This window comes from Anabrus simplex, chromosome 3, assembly GCF_040414725.1.
Source record: "Anabrus simplex isolate iqAnaSimp1 chromosome 3, ASM4041472v1, whole genome shotgun sequence".
NCBI lineage: Eukaryota > Metazoa > Arthropoda > Insecta > Orthoptera > Tettigoniidae > Anabrus > Anabrus simplex.
The window spans coordinates 485,062,626-485,090,337 of record NC_090267.1 but is presented as its reverse complement, the minus strand read 5'-3'; the positions used below and the strand labels follow the sequence as shown (position 1 = coordinate 485,090,337).

At 41.0% G+C, this 27,712-nt stretch overlaps 1 protein-coding gene across 1 annotated transcript in view; it reads right to left on the bottom strand.

Annotated features, from left to right (window-relative positions):
- Positions 1 to 514: 514 nt before the first annotated feature.
- LOC136866546 (nose resistant to fluoxetine protein 6) overlaps positions 515 to 27,712 on the bottom strand; it is a 155,734-nt gene continuing 128,536 nt past the window's right edge. The window contains exons 8-13 of the mRNA XM_067143614.2: positions 26,855 to 27,048; positions 20,174 to 20,306; positions 17,076 to 17,265; positions 9,545 to 9,687; positions 2,871 to 2,979; positions 515 to 1,157 (exon numbers count right to left, since the gene is read on the bottom strand). Of these exons, the coding sequence (XP_066999715.2) occupies positions 943 to 1,157; positions 2,871 to 2,979; positions 9,545 to 9,687; positions 17,076 to 17,265; positions 20,174 to 20,306; positions 26,855 to 27,048 (984 nt within the window). The 3' untranslated portion in view covers positions 515 to 942. The remainder of the gene's footprint in view (positions 1,158 to 2,870; positions 2,980 to 9,544; positions 9,688 to 17,075; positions 17,266 to 20,173; positions 20,307 to 26,854; positions 27,049 to 27,712) is intronic.

Below are 27,712 nucleotides of genomic sequence, written 5' to 3'. Positions count from 1 at the left end.
ATCATTTCTTTATTTTGCACTTCGGAAGAGTAATGTTTAAATAAAGTTCACAATAAATTGTTTAAATATATAATTTTTATGTATCTTAACGATGAACTATGTGAATATTTTCTATAAATGGTACAGAATATAAGACTGAGTGGAATTTTCCTTTCATATTTGTTACTAATGCATGAAGATTACTCTTATCTGTTAAATGAAGACTTACTTTACCATCTCCAAGTTATGTCATTGTACGAACGAGCAACAGGAGACCAGGGTTCAGCGCCAGCTGCAGATTGAAGTGGCACAGTCCAATACAACAAGTTATTGTTGATGCTCAGGAGGACACTATCACACTATGTCTATCTAGAGGCTAGTTGATGTTGTTGCGTGTTAGATCCCCGTTTCTGGTCAACTCGAGGACAGACAAGAACAAAGTTGAAGACGCAACAGGTAGCCTACATTACATCATGTATGGAGCTCTCAAGGAACATACTAGGAAAACAGTTGAAATTTAATCACTCTTCTATAATCCATTGTCCACAAACAGAGAGATTTATTTTAGCGTTGTTCTGTGATGTCTTACGTCACAGTTTGACCAGTTTGACATCACCAATATCGTAATTTGAACCCAGAAATTCACAGTACAACAAATTTAAAGGACAATTTTGTCAAGAGGGAATCAGTTCGTTCCTAATCAGAAATCAGATGTGGATTCTTATCACAGAAATCACAAAAAATCCTATTTATCGTCTCAGAATGGAAAGGACTGTGTTGGTTTTTGAAGTTTCTAGCGAATAAATTGCAGTATATGAAATTCGAAGTCAATGAATATTCATTTCATTTAATCCTTTCCAAAATTTCTGAAGCTTAGGTGAGTACTTTTATTTTAAGAGCTATAAATTTTAAAATAGCTGTGAAAAGTATACAGAATTCAAGCCTGGGTGAAGAAACGCCATGCTACATTTTGGTAATATCGACCTTGACATCTTCGGGTTCTGATCTCGTGACCGTCTCATCCTTCTCGAAGGCCAGGTTATTGATCCCAGCTGGTGAACCATTTGTTTCTTGATTCTCTTCCTTCTTATTGTTGGGGATCTTCAGGGGTGGAAGTGAAGCTTGAGAGCGTCTCGGTAATATCGCCTTAGTGGTTCTCCTCGGCGCTGGCTTTGCCTCTGTGCACAGAGAAAGAAACACGAATATCACTGGCTGTTTTTAGCAAGCCGTACACGTTCTTCTGAAAGAAGAACCTCACACGAGAATTAGCAATACAGAGATACCAAAAGCGAACATCGAATACCATTGTAATATGTGCGGAAGTGCGTCCCGAGCCTGGTCACGTAATAAATAAATAAATAAATAAATAAATAAATAAATAAATAAATAAGGAAACAAAACAATTATAGACCATTACCGAACGATTTGTATGCACGGTTTCGGTCGTGTGAGCGTTAACTTGCATTCGGGAGTTGTCCGCAACCCTTACAATGGTTTTCCGTGGTTTCCCATTTTCACATCAGGCACATGTTCGTGCTGAACGTGAATTAATGCCACTGTCGCAGGCCCTCTCGTAGCCCACTGCCACGCTAAGACGTCTCTGCGTCGACACGGCGAATACAAAAATTTAGACTTATGCCCACCAGCGTTCAGTCTGGATGCCTCTGTGAATTAACTAAGCTTCTCCACAATACTCTATTTGCTCCGTGGTCATGTTTAGTTCCATAAAACAAACAAAAAATGCAAGCAAAGAGAACAAAAAGTCATAAAATAAGGAAGAAAACACAAACATACAAACACAAAACATACAAACACAAAGCCCAACAGGCAAGGCAACACAAAACATACAGACAAACACAAAGCATAAAAGAAGCAAACAAAAAAAAACGTGCGAACAAACACAAAAATACCAAGAAACAGAGAAAGACGTACAAACACAAGACAGGAAAACACAAAATATGCAAACGTTCAAACACAAAACATAGAAACATACAAACACAAAACATACAAAGCAGCAGACGCAGGATATACAAAAAACACAAAATGTAGAAACAAGCAAACACAAAATATACAAATACGAAACGTACAAGCAATCTAGCTAGTAAAGAAACAAACTAACAACCTAATAAACAAAAGACTTACTAGTAAGGCAGCTAGCAATTAAGCGTACAAGCAATGGCAAAAACAAGCAAGGAATCATAAACGCAACGAACAGCAAACAAACAACAAGCCGGTGAGGAAGTCAGTTGGCTGAAAATGTATATATGCTTCAGTTTAGAAGTAAATATGCCTGATTTTAGAGTTCATTTAGAATTTTAGCATACATGTTTGCATTTTGCGCTTTCGTTGACTTATAAGTTAGAATTTCGTACGACATCTAATGAATGGCGTTGACTGGAAAATTAGAAGATTTCAATTAATTTGATTGAAACGTCGCAGTCACCTTAAAATTAAGGATTTGCAGCTGATATTCAGAAGATATAAAGATAATAAGCCCAAAACATATCCCCCAGGAATTAACCTGTTACTCAGTTTTGTTGTAGGCTGAATGAACCTCAGGGCTATATGCACCTCCGGAAGTGGAAATCTCGTATCTTAAATTTTACGACTTCCTGACATGGATTCGAACCCACGTCCTTCCTGGTGAACCGAGCACGCCTTTACCGCCTCGGCCAGACAGCCCTCCTATGCTTATATAGCAGAGAAAAAGTACGAGTCCGATGATTTTTCAATGCCTATTTTCATTATTTTACTGCCTGTTTCCTAAATTTCAAGTGCTTATTTACCTGCCTGTTTCAGCCGAAATACGTGTCTGAACTTGAAGGATCTAGTAATCACATAAATATGGGAGAGGCATTCGCCTGGTCTTTGTCAGTGAGATGATTCCTTACCTGGTTTAAGGAAGAGCTTGTCCAGGTTTAGGACCGGCATCTCAAACGTGAGGGCGAATACAGCGGCGAGCAACATAATGATGACCAGATCACCCAGGACGTAATGAATCTGAAACACAAGGATTTACTACGAGAGTCAATAAGTTCGTGGAATGCGCCTCCATTGTAGGCAACACGGCGTACACTCATGTACTAAAGTCATAAGTTCTGGGAGTAGCGCCTACAGTGTAGGCAACACAGTGTACACCCATGTACCGTACTATTGGCACTAACAGTTCAAGGATCACATAGACTTTTAACCTGCCTTTTCGGAACTTTTTTCCCGATTTGCTTAATGTTTGGCAGAACTTGAAATATGCCTGTTGCTCAAACTAGACATTCAACTACCCTTCAGAACAGAGACAGTAGTTCTGCTTATACTATATGCGCGTAACTGCCTCTTGCTGGGACTGGCGAAGAACTGTCCACTGCAGTGAACCACAGCGACACAAGACGGGCAGTCCACGAACTTAATGACTCTACTACGTATTAATCAGCTTCACTGAACATTATTCCTAGACACTGGCAAGTCCGTTCGTCTTGTAAACCTTACTATATTATCAGTTTTAGTTCCTGTAAGTGAATTCCTGAAGATAGCTCAAGAAACAGCAACTTCACAGTAATTCAAACTTCACCCTTCGCCATTTTGCTGAAAATAATGAAATCATTCGCTAACCGAACACACTGCCAATGTCCTTCCGCATACACAGGACTACTTTCCATCCCAGAGCTGCTGCAGGAGCGATGATCAGTGTGTCAGAATGACTTCTCTAGCTGTCCGATTGGCAGCAAACATAATTGCCGGCCCTCTACTCCTTAACATGATGAATAGAATATTTGGTGATATCACTCACCGAGTTCAAGCGCGCTCTCGCAGAGCGGTGCTACTGGAGCCAATCACCAACGCTACAGCTGTTTTAGATGAGGTTTCAGTGGTACAAAACTAACGAAATAAAACACCCAATTGTTTAGACTTATGAATAATACTGCCAGAGAATTGTAAATAATAATCTCAGTTCCCACGAAGAAATATCTTCGGACTTTGGAACATTACGGAAAGCAATATTGTGCTTTATATTCTTAAAAAATACTTTTTAAACAGAGCACATAAGGCATTCAACATTCAGTGTTCTTAATATTCACCTGTAGGAAATTAATCCTAGCTTTGGCTGAGGAAAGAGACATTTAGTTCGTATTAAATCACGGGTCGCGTTCTTTAGTGGCATTTTGAGGGACACTTAGATTTTCGGCACAGATAAGAGAACTCGACTGGTCGTGTATTTTTCTACAACTAGGCTGATCTTGAGCCTTTCCGCTCACTGTTGCCATCACTTCACTCACATTGTGATTCTTGTTTATTATCCTCTTGATACTGCCTTCATTACTTTTCCTACTGGGTGCCTTTCGCGATTTTACATTAGTGGATAGGTATTTAGGTAAATTTGAAAATATATGGGGCACCGCTCCTGGTTTTAATTTTAAACTCACACGAGGAAGTTCAACAGTCTGCCTTATAATTAAATCTGCTGAAAAATGCAGGTCATATATTCTGCTTTTGGCCTATAATTGCTTATCTTTCCGCGGAATAACTCTCGTCCACTTAGCAAACAGATTATTTTCTTTTGGTGGTGTAAAGTATCGTCTACCACCAGGCTTCCTCCCGTAACCCTGCTTACAATCAGGAACAAAACAGTACGAAATAATAGAAAACTAGTTGATTGTATACACAAAGCACTGCACAGATATGAATACATAGTTTCGGAAAATATGAAAACAAAACAAATTTCCTCAATAGGCGTTAACATTGTTACCGTGATTTCACGCACGCTATGAAGCTTTGAAAATTGGATTATAAACTAGGATTAGATACCCTTGGCGCACATGTTGTTGCAGCTTTGTTCGTTGCGACTGCAGCGTCACAGTCCGGTGGGGTCACCAACGACACTGTTGAGAGAGCGGAGTGATCACGCTAGGTATTCTATTCGTCATGTCCTTACCGTACTTGCTTATACCGCCCCTCATTACTCCTTTCAACACTATCCATCTTACTTATCGCTCAGATACTGTTATTAATATTAGAATCAGCTGCAGCAATTATTCAATCATATGTACTTGCTATTCTAGCCACACTTTATTCTAGAGAAGTAAAGAAGAAGAGACAAGACTTCCTGTCCAATCACCAAACTACGAAGTATTTAAATTACTAGCGAGTGATTACTTCGGATTCTGAAAGCCTGAAAGCCTACGGCCTGTTTTCCAGTCAGTGACCGCGTCAGGGATGGAATCAATGAAGCCCCCGTGTTGCGGCGAGGATAGGAATTGTGCCGGCTGTCGAACCTTGTCCCACTCGTCTGGCGTAATGATTAATGACTGACAGATGAAATTAAGTGATACTGGAGAGAGCTGCTGGAATGAAAGATGACAGGGAAAACCGGAGTATTCAGAGAAGAATCTGTCTCGCCTTCGCTTTGTCCAGCACAAATCTCACATGGAGTGACCGGGATTTGAACCACGGAACTCAGCGGTGAGAGGCTGACGAGCTGCCGCCTGAACCACGGATGCTTCTACTTCAGATTCTATAGACTCGAAATATTTGGTGTAAACATGCGCGCCCGCAAGGGTGGCAAGGCGTGGGGGGGGGGGCCTTGCCTCCGCTGGAATTCTAAAACGGTTGATGTTCAATTGTTTAATATCATACCAGATTATTTCATAAACTGAACTTACTGACAGTCATCTAGCATCTGTTATAACCGGAAATTTCTGTAAACAATTTAATGTTGCTGACGTTATATTGGTTTTGATATTCAAGAAAATTGTTAATGTGCCCCCCCCCTGCAAAATATCCTGCGGGCACCCATGGGTGTAAAATAGATATATTGCATCCCAATTTAGCCCTTATAGACCTAGACTAAATGATTTGATATTTGCTTTTGATGCTTTCATTTTGAAATTCTGTAAGCGGCAACGTTACTTGATTCAAATAGGGAAATATCAAAATCTCCATGATTGTTTTCCCCATAGAAAGAAATGGCGTATGGATTTTAGTGCCGGGAGTGTCTGAGGACATGTTAGGCTCGCCATCTGCAGGTCTTTTGATTTGACGCCCGTAGGCGACCTGAGCGTCGTGATGAGGATGTAATGATGATGAAGACGACACATACACCCAGTCCCCGTGCCAGCGAAATTAGCCAATGATGCTTAAAACTCCAGACCCTGTCGGGAATCGAACCCGGGACCCCTGTGACCAAAGGCCAGCAAGCTAACCACTTAGCCATGGAGCCGGACATTATTGAACTGTAAGAATATCTCAGTTTTTAGGGAAAGGATTGTTAAGCATTAACGTATTTAACAAAGGCACAATGGATTTGCATTGGGATTTGCGTAAATATTAGCGATCTGAACTATGATAACCCCTAAAATGTCTTCTACTCGCACAACGGTTCTGAAGTGAGATTTGCATAAATATTAGCCATCTGAACTATGAGAACCTTAAAGTGTCCTCTACCCGTACAACAGTTCTGCTGTGTGATTTGCATAAATATCAGCCATCCGAACTATCAGAACCCTAAAGTGTCCTCTACCCGCACAACGGTTCTGCAGTAAGATTTTCATAAATATTAGCGATCTGAACTATCAGAACTCCTAAAGTGTCTTCTACCCGCACAATGGTTCTGCAATGAGAGTTGCAGAACTAATAGCGATCTGAACTATCAGAACCCCTAAATTATATTCTACCCGCACAACAGTTCTGCAGTGAGATTTGTATAAATATTAGTGATCTGAACTATCAGAACTCCTAATGTGTCTTCTACCCGAACAACGGTTCTGCAGTAAGATTTGTATAAATATTAGTGATCTGAGATATGAGAACTCCTAAACGTTATGCAGCTCACCGACATGACTGTAGAGCAGCTAGATGATACTTGCGCCTTGTTCATATACGTTTGCATTCTAACCATTCGAACCATCTAACCATTCGAACATCCTTTGCCTTTATCGTTAATTAACTGGTATTGCTTCCTCTTACATGTGTTAGCCTCATGTCCTTCCGTCCCCAAAGTATTAGGTTTGCAAAGCCTAGACAAATGATGTGCAGATGCTGCGAAAATGGCAGTGAGCACATTGCACTGGCACAAGGGTGTGACGTCACAGTCTGCTGTACTCTCATGCACTGTATGACTGTAGGTTGTATTCATAGTTAGTCTCAGTTAATATAATGGAGCTTATTGCGACTTCGTTATCATTTCGACATGAATGGGAAGTAGTCTACTTAATTGAAATAATAACAATAGGTATTTTTCCATTCGATAATTTTTTCGATTATTCATTCGGAACTGCATTCAAATTAATGAGGTGATTGCAATTGTAATAGTTTTGTACTTATGTATGCGCACTGAAGGGTTGCCAAAATGTTTAATTTATCAAAAAATCCATGAACAAATTAAAGAAATTCAGTCTAAAACGACATTATACCTTTTATCATAGTAAGGACTAGCAGAAGTACCCGTTCTTCTTACTGGTCGTCAGTTACTGATAGTCACTGATACTATCGGTCAAGCTTCACGTCTCAGAGACACTGTCCAGGACGTGTAGCAAGTTGGCGGTTCTCTGATGTTTTGGGATAGCATTATGTTGGGCCGTCAATCACCATTCCTAGTCATGAAGAGCAATGTTACGGCTGTACGATACCAGCATGACATCCCCCGATACCTAGCAACACCGTATCGCCAATATCTTGGAGGGGAATGCGTCTTCATGGATACACATCCACCATGGTGTTCTCATTAATTACTTCCTTCGTGATTACGATATCACTCGACTAGTGTGGCCGTCATGTTCTCCGGATATGAATCCGATCGAAAATGCCTGGGATAAATTAAAGAAGGCTATTTAAGGACGTCGCGACCCACAACTCACTCTGAGAGATCTACTCCAGATCACCATTGAAGAGTAGGACAATTTGGACCAACATGAACTAGTGGACAGTATGGCAAGATGAAATCAGGCATGCATCAATGCAAGGTATTAAAGGCACTGGTGTGAACTTTATTCGGTATCTCAAATTGTGAAAACAAAGCGGTATTGTTGCAGAGGCTCTCACTTGCTGTTTTGTTGGACAACACGATATCTGTTCATCATCTTCTTCCTCATGTTGTGTTAGAACACTGCCTTCTATATAGAGTAGATACAAATGGCGCTGTGTTTTAAACTTCCACTGTCTTTGACTGGCGTTTTGTCTACGTCACAGCAAAGCCCCTTACACATGGTAACACCACCGAAGGGAACAGAATTTTTCTCATATTAAAAGTATTGATGTGGACTTTATTGAGTGACACCAGTACGTTTAATACTTATGGCCATAAAATAGTGTGCTAAATCAGCGACCATTTTGTTGGACGCAGATCTTGATAGGCGGGGCTATCTTGTGACATGACATGGGAATGTTGTGTGCTGGATCAGATGTCATATTCTTTGATGTAGATCATGATCCTGCACTTTTCTCTTGATCTATCGGAACTCTTTATCTCTCCTGAGGGTGGAGTCAAAGGATGCATTATCTGTATCTCTTGCATCTCGTAAGAGGTTACTAAGAGGGAAGGAACCAGAGGATCTGAACTTGCTCATTCCTCTTCTAAGGCCAAACATATACCCATAATTATATGCTTCTCTGTGTAAAGGAGAAATTTATATATGCCGTCTTGATTTTTTAAAGAGTCAGGAACTCTTTGGTCCGAGGTGATGCAAAACGTTTGTTGATGTGTGTATTAGCAGATCTAAAGTAGTGATGGGATAATCGAACACAAAATAATCGTTTATTCGATTATTTTGTATTCGATTCTTGGATTATATTTCCAATTCGATTATTTTTCGATTATTAATTCGAGACTCCATTCGAGTGAATGAGGTAATTGAATAGTGAATGCTTTCGTAATAATGGAATGGAAAGTGATGTTATTAAGACAGTTAATTCACTCAATTAGTTCCAACATTTGGAGATACGTTTGGAGAAAGGCGTATTTCTATTTTTCATAAGAGTTCATCTATTCGCTTATTTCAATCGATTATCCATCCGATACATATAAACCAAAAAGTGATTCATGACGCATCCGAATATTCTATGCGATACAACTGAATGATATTTGAAACTCATTCGATTAATTTATTCGATTATTTATATAATCGGATGGAGGTTATTCGATTACTAAAAGTATTCGATTATCCCATAACTAATCTAAAGTCTTGTCCGTGCAGGCCATGATGACCCTTGGTCGGGTGGAGGGTGAAGTCTTCCACTAAGCGTAATCTCGCCATTTGGTGGCATAGAGTGGTCAGCTCTACGCTCGGCCGCCTTTGACCCCAGGAATTAACCTGGTACTCATTTTTGGTGCAGGATGAGTGGACCTCAGGGCCATGTGCACCTCCGGAAATGAAACTATCGTTCCTTAAATGTTTCATCTTCCTGACGTGGATTCGAAACCACCTCCTTCGCGGTGAAGCGAGTATGTTTTTTACCGCCTTGCCCAGGCAGTTCCTAACAGATCTAAAACACACCATACAATTTTGACAACATTCATACACAATGGTATTGGTGAAACGAGTTGCGAAACAGCTGCCGTATAATGGAGTGTACTTACCACACTGTAGTGATCGTAGTGACTTGGAGTCCTAGTGATGGCGAGGTCGTGGTAGAACACCATGAAGTGTACCAGGTAGGCGCTGTAACTGAGCTTGCTCAATGGCTGGAACCACGGCCATGATAGGATTGTCTTCACAGGACCTGTGGAAAATTATGTTTCGAGTAAAGCAAAGAGACAGGATAATCCGTGCTCTACGTGGATAAAAGTGACGTTACCCGACAACTTTGGATAAGGCAAGTGCCGTGAAAGTTTGAATACTTTGGTAAAGAGTGATGAAAGCTTTTTTACTTGGGTAATGCCGGTTTTTTCAGGGTGCAGGGATATGAAAGATGTAACTGCGATCTGAAGTTTTCATTCCAGCTTACCTTGCCTGAACAAGTAAAGACAAACAAGACATGATCTGTATCTGTATCGTATTTCTCTTGCTTGAGTTTTTCTCGCTTACTTACATTTTAATCATTCCTGTGCAGTGAGAGAGAGGGAGAGAGAAAGAAAGAGAGATGTAAAGTACTACTGCATCAACAAAATAATAGTAGCAGGCACGGCTAGCAGTAACGGATTGAAAAGTTGGATGATGGTGTGGTACGACTTACGAAGCCAATGAAAAAATGCAACCCATCGAACATGTACCATGAGCGGGTTGCCTATACAATCCACACAGGAGACTGACACTGTAATAGGTGCACGTTTGTTAGAGATGAAGTTCCCTTGTCTTCTTTTTACTCTTTCCCCTACATCTTCATGTACGTTAATATGCTGTTAGACACATGAAGTGAATCTTAGTATTGTCAATAAACACGCACACTAATTAGGCATCGACGGTAAATGAGTTATTTATGCAACATGTATTATTAACTGTACCATAATTAATAATAATGGATACTACTTCACCGCATTGTATTTCACAGGGGAAAAATTGCCCTACCCATGCTTACCATTTTTATTTCCGAGGAAATGTTAACAAATGACTTATTTATCCCTCAATGTGGTTTGAAGCAGAAGAAAACTGAATGAGAAACATAGATTTATAGATTCACGACAAACGATTATTATTTTACCAAATACAATCCCAAATGAACTTACTGTTACAAGACGTACATTGAAAGGCAGAGACACATTTTCAAAAATGTCTGATTTTTGTGCTCATTTCGTCTTATATTATGGAAACAACTAGATCCTGAATGGCTGCCTTCATATACTAAGAACGCACCCATACAGCCCTGCTGGAGTAAGTAACTTTCTATTCATATTTTCTTATTATTCCTTAGAACGCTTTTTATAAATCTTAAAAAATCGCGAACATCTAAGTCACGCCAAACACAGCTGTCTCGACAATCCACTCGCAATACCGCAGTTCACCTTCCCCAGCGAGCTGGGTTTCCTAGCCGGCGCGAAAGAGTGCTAACCCAGCGAAATTTAAGTCAGTTGGTTGACGCATGCACTTGAAGCTTACTTGTCCTGGGAGCGGGGCGGGGCTGTGGGCCCTCCCCCGACTGCAATTTACAGCGACAAGCCAGCTAGCTTAGGTAAGGTAATGTTAGTTTTTATACTTGACACTCGAAGTGTTCAGCGCCAAACACTAGGGGCTATAAAACAAATATCAAGATGTTAACAGTATAGACACTTGCACATATTCTTGCTAATAAAAATAGGGCCAGTTTATGAAATCTATTGTAATATAGAAGAAAATATTTTATTTTTGGATTTCGGCATGTCTAAAGTTTACTATTTTTCCGATAGTCGCAGAAAAATATTTAGGTTGCCCAGTATGAACACAGAGCTAAGCGCGAAGTAAAAGAATTTTGTATTTGATTGTTTGTGATGATGGTATGTGGCGAATATTTGTAGTGTTCCTCTTGGGTTATAGGTGAACGTTTCCCGAGTTCTGTGGCATTCTTCATGAATATAACGTGTGTTATACGTCGTAACGGATATTTTCTCTTGTTTTGTCGTTGGTGCACGTACACTCAATAAGCGAGTGAAACTAAAAAACTTCACCGACGGTAAAATACCAGTTAAATTTTACTGTTTCAGTTTATGTTAGGCTTTTCATGTAAAAAATACTTAATCCCCGTGTATTTTTGTGAAAACCATGATTGTACTATCACGAAGGGTCATCGGGTGAAACTGTAAGTACATTGTTTAAGTTCTGCTATAGATTAAGTTATGATGGTGTCGTCACTTCCGTGAATATCAATTTGGAAATATGTGTGAGCGTGTGGTTGAAAATATTCTTGAAATATCTTTCTCTGGTAGACGTTTCCACGGAAAATGTAGCCTTATAAAACGGTAATGTTGACTTCAGAGAGTGTAGTGGGGCTACAACTGCTTATATTTAAAACATTTTTGAAGCTGGGGTAACTAATGCGTTCACCGCACGCCACTGGATCGAAGTATTATGTTGATAATTCACAACAAAGTAAGACGTTTCAATTGAGAATGAGTTAGCGTATATCGTAGTTATAAGAAAATCCAAGTTTGTATATTAAGGTAATGCCTGTCTCCCATAATCGCGGAAACTACCTATTAGGTAGGTTTATTGTAATCTTTTCTAGTGTTTTGCTACATGGGCAATTTACCAAAGTTTAATATCATATAGCGTAATTGAAAAACGTGCATTATAAGAGCAAATGAAGAATAAAGTGTAAGGAAAGCATCGTCCGCCTCCGTAGCGTAATGGATAGTGTTATTAGCTGCCGTCTTCGGGGGTCCGGGTTCGATTCCCAGTACTGCCAGAAATTTAAAAGTCGCAGGAGTGCTGGTATTTGGTTGTAATGGTGCATGCAGCTCACCTCCAACGGAGGTGTGCCTGAAAAGAGCTCCATCACCTCAGGATAAGGACAAGAGTTTACTTTACTTGACCTAAATATCGAATTAAAGTTAATGTTAAAAATCCCCCAACTCTTCCTCTTTCAAATCCCGTGATCAGCTTTCCCTAACGCCATTTTTAAGCTCTAAATTCTGGATTGAAAGAGCAGCGGTCGGTGTATACAGACCAAGACCTCGCCTCGTTCTCTCATGGTGTCCGATAAAATTAGCTCCAAAGTTCTTTAGGAATAAGATTTCAATAATACTGCTGGCATATATTTTATATACTTTTAACACATGCCTTATTGACCCCTTAGCCCTTTCCGGCCCTTAGCGCCTGAAAGCGCCCGACTGTTCATTTAGCCTTCCGGTCCTTAGCGCCCGAAAGCGCCCGGCTGCATTATCTGCATTCGTCTGCGATCTGTGCGATAGTTTTTCTTTTTTCTCATCAGTGAAGTGTTTATAAGGCATTTATGAACACGCAGTGGAATCTACAAGTCTTAGGAAATAAGGGAAGAGAGATAATCTGTCTTGACGTTGCCTAGGCAACTGTCTTGAACTTCCGCGAGCGCGGGTCAGCTGTTTCGTTCGTAAACATGGCGGGATTGAATATCGCGTATAATGAAACTGAGCTGAATATGGGCGGAAAAAGTGACACAGAATCCTTGAGTAGGGGTGCAGGTGAATTTTTAATGAGTGAATAATATATCAACGAAGATAATTTTAGTGATAACAGTGATATGAATGAAAACGAATATCGATAAATCGGACCTGATGGCGATGCCACGGCAATTCAGGTAACACAAATATTACGTTTCGTTACTCCGAATGATTAAATGGATGATGTTGAACCTGCGCATAATTCGGAAAGAGTATTAGGGGAAAGAGATTGTTTTTTACGTATGTTAGGAGGAGCAAAGTTATTCAGTGACATAGCCTATTGCGCATATAACAATGCAGCATTCAAACAGTCGCATTCCGCTAAGATAAAAACAGAATGGGAAGACGCTTGCCCAGATGAAATAAAATCTTATATACATGGGCATCATTCCACTTCCAAAATCACGTGATTATTGGTTTTGAGGGATTCAGACAACATGGGAATGTGACAAATGCAGACTGTCCCTGTGTCGAGTATCACGAGGAGGGGGGGGGGGCGAAAAACATACTATGACTCAATAAACAGAGAAATGGATGTGATGGTATATTTTCTAATGTTATTGAAAATTTGAATTAATTGTGATCAATAGTTTTTACTGTATTTAACTTTTTCTGAAACAATACGTTATGTTTCAGTTTTTGCTAAATAATAGGTTGAAACCTGGGGATAAGCGGAGTGAAAATACGGGCGGGAAAGGGTTAGTGTGGTTTGAAGCTGACGGTAATGTATTGAAAAGCTGGATGATGGTATACTATGGCTTACGAAGCCAATGAAAAATGCAACCCATCGAACATGCCCGATGAGCGAGTTGCCTATGCATTCCACACAGGACACGGACACTGAAATAGGCTTACGCTGTGCGTAAGAGGAGAAAGACATCTGAGGGAGTAATTTACAGTCCAGGGCAGTTATAAAGCAAGCATGTTCCTTAAAAGTTTCAATCGCTTTTAAATACCTTAAGGTTTTCTAGCTTTATGGTATGCAAAAGATTGATCCTTGAGACAGAATTCTTATCGGATTCACCTAAAATTTTTAGAGAATGTCTGAATACGTGCAGAAATTAAAAGTACTTCTGCATTTTATTATCATTCAAATATTACCTTCACAATTTTACTCCTGAAATAACACGAAACTTGACTTTGCCTATTGAATGAATAACGAAAAATTGCAAAAATTATATCTCTAATAGTTTATGCCTGAATGAAAAACATCGAGTTTTTAAAAATATATAAGTATTTTTGACAAGTCTGTCAAATTATAGCCAAAACATTAACACTGTGCCACAAAGAGCATTTTTCACGCAATATATAGAAATAATATTAGCTGTCAATAACACTGCAACCAATTAACTAATCCACTCCAAATTTTATGTTGAGCTATATCTTATTAATGCTTGTGGTTTAAACTTCGTTTTAATAAGTTGTAAATTGTAGAAACTCTAAATTTCAGTCTTCACTTCCGTTAACACGTGCAAATGATTTAGAAATTGAACGGAGAACGAATGGCCTGAAAGGAGTGTCAGAAGCATTATTGTAAGAAACAAAATTTCTCGGACATGTACCCCGGAAATGTGACCCTTCTCCCCGGTGAAACGTTCAACACAAGAGTCATCCTCAGTCCTTCCACATCACGTCCGACATCTCAAATGAAAATTAGCATTAACTGTCAAAAACATGCAGACTAATTAGACTACGACCGTAAATTAATTATATGCTACAAGTATAGTCTGAAACAGCCTCCGTGGCTCAGGTGGCAGCGCGCCGGACTCTCACCGCTGGGTTCCGTGATTCAAATTCAAGTCACACCATGTGAGATTTTTGCTGGACAAAGCGTAGGCGGGACAGGTTTTTCTACGTGTACTCCGGTTTTCCCTGTCATATTTAATTCCAGCAACACTCTCCACTATCATTTAATTTCACCTGTCATTCATTAATCATTGCCCCAGAGGAGTGCGACAGGCTTCGGCAGCCGGCACAATTCCTATCCTTGCTGCTAGATGGGGGCTTCATTCATTCCGTTACTGACCGGGTCGAATGACTAGAAACAGTATAGTCTGAGTACTTACTGCTCTACACTTCAACAAAGTTATATTGTCTAAGTTGCCTTAGGCACACTTCTGGTACTAACTACCACGAATCAATTATTTTGCTTCCATCAATATTCTTCCCCACATTGCCTTAATAATAATAATGAATAATTTTGCAATTATTCCCGGATGCATTCCCTCTCCGTTCAATAACTATACAATCGTACACTACTGGGTTTCGTTATCGACTTTTGTTATATCCTTCTCATCCACAAATTTTTCTCCTACTTCACTTGTCTCTAGATTATTTTTATATGGTGCGCTAACCCCATTTCCTTAGAATATAGTAAACATTATTTTCATCTCTATTTGGTCTGTATGATGTATTTTTGTACGCCCATTAACCACCATATTATCTATCTATCTCTCACGCTAACGTGACTGTTTCACATAACTGAAGCAGGGGGAGTTAAAAGATGCGGTTTGTAAGAAAATCTTCCAAATCGTCTCAATAGCACAGGAAAAACATTGCATCTCTTGAAAAGTCAACGGAAATATATTTATTTTTTAATTCATTTAATTACAGTCCGGCTCTATGGCTAAATGGTTAGCGTGCTGGCATTTGGTCACAGGGGTCCCGGGTTCCATTCCCGGCAGGATCGGGAATTCTAACCATAATTGGTTAATTTCCTTGGCACGGGGACTGCGTGTATGTGTCGTCTTCATCATCATTTCATCCTCATCATGACGTGCAGGTCGCCTACGGCTGTCAAATCAAAAGACCTGCACCTGACGAGCCGAAGTCCTCAGTCACATCCCGGCACTAAAAGCCATACGCCATTTAATTTCATTTATTACAAAGCCGCACGAAGATTGGGTCGACCTTAATGGGCTGATTGTCGCTAGGCGACAGCGACTTACTCTATACCATGATAGTCCGGTAAGAAATGCTGTATACTGTATAACAAGATGGGGACCGGTGCCGTGTTTTATGAAGTACCTTTCTTGCTAGGAAGCCCATGTAACTAGGCAACTCATTGTCGAGGAATCTGTTAGTTTTCGCACCAGATGGAAAAACAAAGAATATCATGTATTCACTCGCGTTGCAATGAACAGCATGCATCATGCAGATAAATCGCCATTTATGTAAGCAAATAGAAGTTAAAAACATTTAAGCTATTTAGGATATTCCAATCGTGAAATTACCAGCGTTTCGCCCCAGTGTATCAGTGGGCTCATCAGTTGGATTGCTACAACTTTCCGAGACGCTGGCGGCTAGTGCGCCGTTGAGACACCACTGCAAGCCTCTTATGTAGGACACTGCAGTGTCTCCACTTGTATAAATGCCTGCCTTTGGCCTATCGATGAAATTTAATTATGGTTTCTTTCTAGGAACCTTATTTTTGATACAAATAGAAGTTGTTCCATCAAATTAATAGACATAGGAATCTAAAAATAGAACATATTTACAGTAATTATTTCTTTGTTTTGTAAGTGAAATTAAAAGTAAATGCAATGAGAAAAACATAAATAACAAAACAACCGAAATAATGAAGAAAAATGTTAATAAAATGTTGCATAAAGTAGAATTAATTAAAAATCACCTTTTATTTATTGAGGCGTAGCAGCGCACGTCGGGTGTCAACTAGTTCCCTTTGTGTTGTAATATCTACATTTGTCATTGTTCCTATTACATTTAAAAAATATTTTTACACTGTGAAGCTATTTGTTTCTTTTCAATATCCTTAACTCTTGGAACTACTTCTTTACAAGTTATTTTATGTTCTATTTAATTTCTTTCCCAGGGGTATCCCATTCCTACCTTTTGCAGGATGTTCCGTACCCATCAAATTTTTACGTGCTTCAGATTCTAAATTTACTTTAGTTGATCGGAAAATTAATAACTTGTTCAACAGAGATGGTATAAAATAATTTTTATATTAGAATTATCGGTGAATATTTAGCTTAAAGCTAAGTATCTTTGTATCCACATACAGGACTGGTGATCTGCGTATATTCTGTCAGCTACGTACCTGCGTATCCGGTTTCGCAGGCGAAGATAATCCAGGCAATGACGGCACCCCAGGCGATAGGATGCAGACCACCGAAGAAAGCTGCCTCAAGGGGATTATACGGATGGTCCTTTTTGTAGTAGAGGTGGATGGCGTAGATTATGGTGAGGCTGATGGCCGTAGATACCAGCCAGCCGAGGAACACGATCCACTGTAACAATAGAGAAACCATGGACGTTGATGAATACACATGGACAGGACAGGAAAGCCACGATACAGGATACAACACCTGCCTAAAAGTAAAGAGGCACTCTCAGAAGAGAGAAGAATGGAGAATTACTGCCAACCAATCTAATGAAGATGATTAACTATAGAAAACCTATCTATATATAAAAATGGCTGTATGGGTGTGGGTGGGTGTGTAAATGACACATTCCTCCTATACCACTGGAGCAATTTCAACCAAACTTGGTACACTTATGATTTACTATCTGAAGACGAGTACTGGAGCGTAAGCCATCCGTAGCACCCTTATGGGTGAGGGGTCAGGGGGTTTAGGTGTAAAGATAATCGAATGTAGTGTCGAATACATAGTTTTCGGGATCGCTGAAATGAGTAGTGACACGCCGGATTTTTTTAAATTCCAAGATCAGCACCCTTTTGGATGGGAGCGAGGAGAGAGTGATATGTAAAATAGTTGAAAATAGTCTCGAATCCATAGTTTTCGGGGTCACTGAAATGAATAGTACATTCCGGATTTTAAAAATCTTAATCTTGAAATCAAAGGCATCTAAATAACTCTAAAACTACAGCGGATAGTAAAATATCAGTTAACGTGCCAAAAAGGAATTCTATAAAAATTCAATTCACACACAACTGACTGGTAAAATGAATCCGAAAGGTAAATATTCATAAACTATCCGGGCAACGCTGATTACTACAGGTAGCGTAATTAAATTTAAGACATTATTGTTATTGATTTAAGCCCACTAGGGAGTGCTTACGACCAGTTCTTTTTTAATGTTCGCCTTCGCTCCCAATACTTCTTGAGCGAAGCTATTAGCTTTTCCTTCCTTTCCTGTGAAAGAGGTTTATGAAATTCAGCAACCTTTGGTAGAGAAGACCGCGAGTTTAACATTTTACAAAATGTAGGGCGGTCTGAGACATCAGTATCAGAAATCCCAGCGGAAGCTTTCACTTTACTAAGCCACATGCTTCCAGTCTTGTAGCTTTTGATGAGTGAGAAGATCTGCCGTTGTTCATTCTCAGCAGGTGCTCGTAAAACTTCAGCCGCCTGCGTTGCATGCTAGTGTCAGCCGTTTCCAGGTACAGTTCAGAGTTCGTTTTCAGTCGTTAGGTTCCATCCGGGAGCAATCTTGGCCCATGCAATTCCCGGAGGATACGTCTTTCGAATTTTCCAGGTCATCCTCGGTGCATTTCCTGTTTATCAGTAAAGTCCCCGCAGCACATAAGAAGTGGGGTCTGGCAATAGTCTTGTAATGCCATATTTTAATGTTCTTCGAAATGCATTTCTCGTTGTAATGGTTTTGCAACAGTTGGTATAATGCGTTGTATATCATGTAAAATTAAATAACTTTAATTCACGGAGACAATTTTAAAATATTAATTGCATTAATACAATAATAAATGCAATACTTGGCGCATATTCGGACATACTTGCAAAGCATTGCTTATTTATTCATCTATTACCTAGGACAAGCTCGGGAGCCCTTCCCCTTCTCACTCTGTGTTAACCTATACGACTACGTCATTGACTTCCACGCAGTAGTCGCAGACCCTCCCTCTCTGCCGACGAATGCAAGGTCAGCCGCTCTACAAAGTGACCGAAAAATCCAATAAAATTATCACCTCCGTTGGCTGCCGTGAGGGTCCGACCGGACTCGACATCCTAGGTAGCTGTGAAGATTCCCGTCGTCGGTCCGATCGGGCCTAAAACAGCTGGTTGCTAGGTGATCACTACTGTCTTTCCTCCATTGACTTGACACAGTCTAGTGAAGGTTATATGAACTATGACGGTAAGAGAGACTTTGACCCGTGTCCGACGGGGTCGGTAAAAGACTTTCTGAATGACGTCGTATGAGACACGCTTGCTCCAGTCCGATCGGTTTGGCAATACAATTTAACAAAACAGTAACCAAAATAACACTGGAGAATTGAATAAAATACATGACAACGTAAGATGTTTTATTTCAAACCTACACATTTTTTTTCATTTTTAATGGCCTGAAAAGGAGGAAATATGAATTTCCTTTATATTATGTAATGTACGTGGTTAAGTGTACATAAGAGAGGGCGACGACCCTAACTTCGCCACTGCTTACGTCGAATAAATAAATTATGAGTAGAAAATTTAAAAAATCTGTGACGTTTTGTACTTGCCGCAGGTAACGAGTGATCTTTCTACATGACCGCCGCCCCATCGCATTGGCAGGTCACTTTGATATGCCCACAACGACCAAACGTACACACCGACCCTACTGGCATGACGGTTTCAATCCCCCTTCTTTTTTAGATTTTTGCCTCAGTTATATTTCATGGGGAAAACAGGAAATACGGGGATACTATGTCAAAACCAGAGCAAGTTTTCAGCACTTACTGAAATTACCTGATAAAATCTTTAGTAGCCTATTTAGGCATGTGTTACGTACTTGTGTAAACAGCTGTATTCTAAAACAAAATTACGTAAAAGCCAGACCCTTTCTTCCATGTCACACGTTCGCCGCCGAAATTGTGTGAAACTAACCATACTGACCAGAACCTGACTCGAAACAGTGAAAAACTCATATGCCAAGAAAGATTCCATATTTCTCGAAGTTTATTTACTTCACAGCCTCCTGGCGGTTAGAGCGACCTATTGCGGAAAGGCTGTGTCCTGTTAGCATGCGCTAAATCACCTTATTTGGCCCACATGGCAAACATGGCCGACTGCTGCCCAATTTGAAGAGTTATTCCCATTTCTTAGACAGACGATATAACGCACTTTGGACATCACATTCTTCTTCTTCTCTCATTTCTTGGTGCTGCACCGATTATAGCCCAGTAGAAACTGAAGAGTTTTTCTAATTGTTTACACATACGTTATAACAGGTGGTACTTACCTTCGACAAGATCAGTTTCTTCTTCTTGGTGCTGTACAGAATGTAGCCCAGTAGAACTCCGACGAGGAACGGAGCCGCACGAGTGTACGTAGCTGCATACAACTTTGGGAAATACTCGTTGCGGACCTCGTCCCTGAAAGAACGAAATATTGGATTATGCCCTTTCAGTAAAACCATGCAAAAGTGAAACAATAAAAAGGGGTTTTAGAGGCAGGAAATGCTGTTTCTGAGAAGCTAGCCTAAGGAGATTTCGGTTTCCGTGTGTTTAACTGTTCGTGTTTAGTCTCGAGATGTCCCACTATTCACGTGCGTACGCACGCAGTGCTACCACACGTTGCCATTGCTATATCGCTCAATTCATCGTACTTTATAGCCACAGCTTGTACACAGTGACATGTCAAACGTCAAGAGATAGCAGTATTTAAATAATTTGGAAAGGGAATCAAAGTCCAAGGAGAGGATATCAAAACCCTGAGATTTGCCAAAGATATTGTTATTTTATCTGACTGTGAAGAAGATCTGGAGAAATTGCTGAATGTTATGGATCAAGATCAAAATGAATAAGTCTAAAACAAAGGCAATGGAGTGCAGTCGAACGAAGGCAGATGATGCAGGAAATATTAGATTAGGAAATGTAGTCTTAAAGGACGTAGATGAATATTTTTACTTGTGTAATAAAATAACTAACGATGGCAGAAGAAAGGAGGACTTAAAATGCAGACTAGCACAAGTAAGGAGGCCTTTCTTAAGAAAAGAAATTTGTTCACCCAGAACATTGATACAGGAATTAAAAAGATGTCTTTGAAGACCTTCGTCTGGAGCGTGGCATTGTATGGAAGTGAAACATGGACGATAACTCACTCAGAAAGAAAGAGAATAGAAGCTTTTGAAATGTGGTGTTACAGAAGAATGTTGAAGGTGAGATGGGTAGATAGAATTACGAATGAAAAGATACTGACTCGAATTGGTGAGAGGAGATCGATTTGGCTAAATTTGACCAGAAGAAGAGATAGAATGATAGAGTACATCTTAAGACACCCAGGACTTGTTCAGTTGGTTTTTGAGCGAAGTGTAGGTGGTAAGAACGGTAGGGGTAGATACAGATACGAATATGACAAGCAGGTTAGAGCAGATGTAGGATGTAGTAATTACGTAGAAATGAAAAGGTTAGCACAGGATAGGGTGGCATGGACGGCTGCATCAAACCAGTCTATGAACTGACATCTCAAACAACAAGAATAACCAATGTTAAACAAATTCTTTCTGTCATATGAAGTTAGTTTTGACAAATATTGTAACTGTGGTGTTTGGATGTTGAACGGCTGTTGCCGGACTTTGGGGACAGAACTGAATGTTGAATGATCAATGTGACTGAATTAAGGAGTGTAGTAATGTCAGTGGGAAGCGGATGCAGGTTTATGTTCGTAACTGAAGTAGAAACTGTAGCAGAGGCAGTGGAGGCATAATGCAGATCAGAAGGGAATCCAAACAACCTGTATCCCGCAGTAGAGACGTTACTACAGTTAGGAGCAGAACAACCCACCATTATGTAATAAATATCCACACCAATATAGCGCTATTCTGTCCATGCAAGCGATGATTAAAGCAATATATCCAATGTGACGAAGCGAGCGCTCGTAGGAGAAACTAGAGTTTGATCACATGGCCCACTGCTCATGTATGAACCAAAATGGCGGCTAAGCATACCCATCTTATAGAGCCTTAGAAGTGCCCAGACCTGTATCAGGTGTATTCTGACACATCTCAAGTCTGAGTGTCAACACCGACTACGCAAATGCAAATGCTTACATTCTAGAAATGTTGATATTATACAAAGAAAAATACGCTTGCGCCTATTTGTTTAAACACTATTGTTGGGATTAATTTTCAAGTTTCAGAAAATTTGATTTGAAGGTTTCTTCAAAAAAGGTACATAAATTGGCATTCAAATTTAAAATTTTGTATTTCAATATAAACTCGAAATGTTGAGGTAGAATTCAATAAACTGCAGAACTTATAGTTAATTGTACTAGTGATGGGCCGATCAATTTTCATGGGTATGTGAATTGTGGTATGGGAGATATATGGTATTTTCTGTGCATATGCATATTGACTGTCGTCCCCCCTTAAAACAATAATCACCACCACTACCATCTCACAGCCATGTGACGCGAACCACGTAGCAAACTCACCACACTCGGTGTGTACAAAATCTTTTAAACTTTTCATTCCCAATTTCTCTTCAACCTTATGCATGTCTCATACTGTATGTTTCGACACAACTACTGAACAGCAATATTGGCAATACTTTGCACATTTAGCAGAACTAGGCGATGGCGTGATGAATGTGTACAGGTTGCTTCGCTGTAACTTACCTTCATCATACTCATAAAAGGTCAGGCTCATCATCGTTCCCTAATATTCCTAAAATACGGGTTAACCCATGAGCCTCCGTGGCTCAGGCGGCAGCGCATCGGCCTCTCACCGCTGGGTTGCTTGGTTCAAATCCCTGCGACTCCATGTGTGATTTATGCTGGGCAAAGCGGAGGCGGGACAGGTTTTTCTCCGGGTACCCCTGGTTTCCTTTTCTTCATTCATTCCATTCCTGACCCGGTCGAATGACTGGAAATAGGCTGTGGATTTTCATTGTCACAGGGTAACCCAAAAGTCCCTGAACATTTGTCGAGGCAATACTTCACGGATTATTGGAGGTAGAGAGGTAATAATTTACACACATGCTCAACATGTCGGCCTGTAGTCGAGGAACAGCACAGTACAGCGTATTCGTAGCTAGGGTTAATGATTATGGTGGCGATGATTATTGTTTTAATAGGAAGTACAACTAGACAACCATCCTCTACATAACACTAATCAGAGAGAAAAAATGGAAGGGACCGACACTTCGAAAAATGAAGGTATCGGCCAAAGGAAGACAAAGGGCCACGAAGGGCGTGAAAATGAAAGACTCCCTACTCCTCGCAAACCTATTAGCATCGGGGTCGAAATAGAACAAGAGTTGACCAAGGGAGGTCGGATAGAATACTGTAGATGAAAGTGAGGATCCTGGCACAAGAAAGTTGAAGCAATGCCAATACTCAGCTAAGGGCCCCGCGGTCTCCAACCCACGCTCCAACGTTCAGAACCCTTGGGGCCCCTTTTAGCCGCCTCTTACGACAGGCAGGGGATACCGTGGGCGTTATTCTACCGCACCACCCACAGGGAAATAGGCTAGGGTTGCCACTCTTTGATATAAGAAATACGGGACATTTACCTAAAAAACGGGATTTTTCATCAAAATAAGGGACAGTTCCTAAATACTTGAAAATCAAACGTTAGGTACCAATTTCAATTACATTATAATTAGTTTCGTTGACAGAATAAGATAATTATTAAATTCGCAAAAGAAACTAAGTTCACCCTCTTAGCAGTACAAATGTTACAGCACAATCCATTACTTATGACAAAACATGCAGAAAAACATTATTAGAAGTATTTTATTTTCTCCGTCTGTACTTCACTTTTGACTTAGCTGACTTTAAAACCGCACTATGTAACGGTATCATGGCATGGAACTCTCTACAAGACATGTTGATGTTTCCAGTAATTAGTAGTTCACTTTTAATCAGATCTACTGAACAGCTGTTTCAACTGCCTGACCACTTGTTAGGCATTAAAGAGAAAATGCGTTCAGCAAATGCATTTGACCCAGGAACACTCATCACAAAAGGCACAAGTTTTCTAATTCTAATAGTTTGTGTTGTCCTTTATGGCTATTAAACACCGAATTGTCATAACTGATGTCTTCAACGAGCTTTGATAACTGCACAATTTATGTAGATTTATTCTGAAACAGCATGAACAACCACGTTCGAAATTAGAATGGAAGACCTACAGAAGTACGCGGTGGACGACGAGGTAAATAACCTAGCATGCTCAGCTTTACCAGCAAATCGCGAGACATCACGAGGTTTCTTTCTTCATAGGCTCCAAAGAGAAAAAGTAATGGAGCTACTCTCATCTTCAATGGCGTTCAAATGAAATACGGATTTTAAAATATTTAGAGACCAAAAAAAAAGACAAACGCTCGTTATTACAGGATAACAGTTCATAATACGGGACGCAAAATTTTCACCTTAAATACGTGATGTCCCGTGCAAAACTGGACAGGTGGCAGCCCTATCCCTAGCTATGGTGATAAATTGCCGTAGGATATTGTTTTTAGCACCCCCAATGAGGTCGGACGATCGTGGTAGACTTGAGACTTCAGGTAACCCCATAACCAATGATCATGCGGATTGAGGTCGGGGGAGTGGGGAGGCCAAGAATGACATACCGCGATTGCAGGCGCATCTGACGCACTCTCTCATGATAACTCCTATTATACCTTGCACAGGTTACATGCGGCATCTCTGACGTCTTGCTGTCCAGCGCCATCTGTTGGCCTGTTTGTGCACTCATTGTCGTTGTTGTCAATAAAACCCTATGTCATGCCATTCATGTGTGTCAATTATTACCTCTCTACCACCAATATTCCGTGAAGTATTGCCTCGTCAAATGTTCACGGACTTTTGGGTCACCCTGTATGATCTTACTTCATGCTTTGTTTTACACTTCTGCGCATCCATCTCGGAAGACAGCTGTGAAAGGAAAACATAAGGCACATAATTATCGTCAAAATGCGGTAAGGCGATTTATGATTCGTTTGTCGTCTGAACAGAGCATGTGACGAACAACAACAAAAAACTGGAGTGTGAGACTGAACTCGGACGTAGAGAAGAGCGCATTGATTGAAATCCTAGTTAACTCGGACATGGGATGGAAGAGGTTATGGAAAAGTAGTGATGGGCAGTCTGAGACGGGGTCTAGAGATTTCTCGAGATTTCTCGAGACTAGCACAAGCACCTTTTTCTCGCGAGAAATGCCGAGAGATCTCGAGAGCGGTGTGCTGCGAGAAATGTCTCAACACCAGTCACAAATCTAGCCATGAAGTGGGCTGGATCTTGACCACGGCGTTGCAAAAGTTCTCTGCACACGTCCACACACCCCTGCTTTTCGTCCGTAGACAAGAGTCTAGGCAGCCACCTCGATGACACCTTCCCCAACTGTAAGTGGCCGTGCACGATCCGCTGCGGGGTGTTTCGGCTAATTCCCATGGCTGCCTCCATTTCCGTGAATGTGATTTATTTGTTTCCTTGGATGGCCTGTTCGACCCAGGCAATGTTCGTTGGTGTTGACACTATCACATTCCTCCCAGAACTGGTTCCCTTATCCACCGATGTGCGCCCTGTTTTCCAACCTTCCACCCAGTTGTAAACTGTTCTCCACAGACTGCCACCAAGCGTCGATGAATTTCTGCAGTGGTCACGCCTTCTTTACATAGGGACCAAGTTGTATAGCGCTGGTCCTGACGGTTGTCTGCTCCTACGCTGACAGTGTTGTTATGAAATGGCTATGACGAGTGCATTCATTGGCCCCTGTGCGTGTGCTGCTACCAAACGGTGGAGCAAGACACTAGTTAAACGTCACCGCCTTCAAAAGTGAAATGTGAACCATATCCGGACGTAAAAAAAAATAAAGTGTAAAACAATATAGTACGCCCTTCGTACCTTTGACCAGCGCTTGTATTTACCGACATTATGGTGGCGAAGGAAATAATTACTTACAATGTTATTGGATATTCGCGTCATAATTAGGTACTTCGGTATATGAGAGTGCAATGTGTAATTGTGTCTAATTTTACGCGACGACCTTCAAACGATGCTCCAAAATATAACGTGTCGTAGGATTATTTTGCAGAGATGCCACATAGCGCCGTCCGCTGTGTTGTTTGGTCAAAGAAACTTTATGAAATGAAATGGCGTATGGCTTTTGGTCGGGAGTGTCCGAGGATATGTTCGGCTCGCCAGGGGCAAGTCTTTTGATTTGACGTCCGTAGGCGACCTGCGCGTCATGATGGGGATGAAATGATGATGAAGACAACACATACACCCAGCCCCCGTGCCAGTGAAATTAACCAATCATGGTTAAAATTCCCGACCCTGCCGGGAATCGAACCCGGGATCCCTGTGACCAAAGGCCAGCACGCTAACCATTTAGCCATGGAGCCGGACGAAAGGAACTGAAATACGTCAGCAGAAATACTTCTTGGATGATCCGACACATAATATCACTGAAGGGGAATCGTCACAGAAACATCACAAGAAGCTACCCTGTCGACAACAATTGTGAGGTATCCAGGTACGTGTACACACTATCTACAGTTATGAACAAATTTTACAGGGTTATTCAGCCAAAAAGTCGTGAACCGTTTAAGATAATGACATTCTGTTTCTCTTACGTTAATAGTATTAAGGGGCTCATAGGTGAAAATTCATTACTTTGCCAAGCTTTTGCGAAATTTGTCGGCACACACGTTCCCACATGAGGGCGCTCTTTCTCACATTAACTCCTGATGATAAATCAATCTTACGCTCGTAGTTACCGGGACGTCACGCAGATCGCAGCACAGGAGAATCGGTTTCGAGGTTCTCGCGAGAGTCTTGATATCTGTGACGTCAGTTTCGAGAGTCTCGAGCGAAAGCGTTGTTCTTCACTAACTTGCTCCTTGGTTCACCCATTAAGTAAGAACGAAGTAGCAGAGGATGATAGAATACAGTTGTTCGGTCACGAAATGCTACTTACGTCATGTCCTTCACATCTCCCCAAGGCCAGTTCTTGGTGTAAGTGAGCCAGGCTGGTATAACGATTGGGACTACGAAGAGGAGAGCCATTTCTATTCTACCGTACTTTGGCCACTTCCAGAGAGGGTAGAGCAGCAGTGGTGACAACCAGTAGAGCTGAGTGTCTGCAGCTAAGTACCATGACTGGACGACACACTAAAACAGAGAAAATGAAATTGTATGTGGCTAGTTAATAATTCAGACACTCATGTGAAGATTGTCAGCTTCTGTTGTGAGATAGAAATACTAGCAAGTGGCAGTGCTCTCATTCCAATACTTTTCTAATAAACTAATAGTCATGAACATTACCCGGAGCAAACCAAGAAGACTAAATAGTGGACTCCCGCCACGCTGGAGGTGGTGAGAAGTCGGAGTAGGTCAGCTGTTAGAGGTGATGGGATGAAGGAGGACGTTGGAGGAAGGGGTTGATTGACTGGTGGTGGAGGTCGATATGGGGTGGCAGTTCGGAGTCGATGACGTGAGGTGTGTGAGGGTCTGGGAGTGGAGCGGGAAGGTTCCACGGTGAGTTGTCGATCATAGAGGCGTGCGCCGTTGGTGATGAGGCGTTGGACTTCCTCTTCTGTTTGCAGGTGAGGACGGACTAAGTATGTTGGTCCCGAGGTATTCCAGATGCGGAAGGCTCGCCGGACAGGGATACCTTCGTGGTTGAGCTCGTGGATGACGTCTCGGTCAGAAATGAGGGAATCCACGCCGCGGAGGAAAACTATACATGATGTTGCAGGCTGGTTGTAGCTGTGGCGATGGCGATTGTTGTGCGGCATCTGCTTGAGGTGGTGGCTGCGATGCTGGTGGCGTCGTA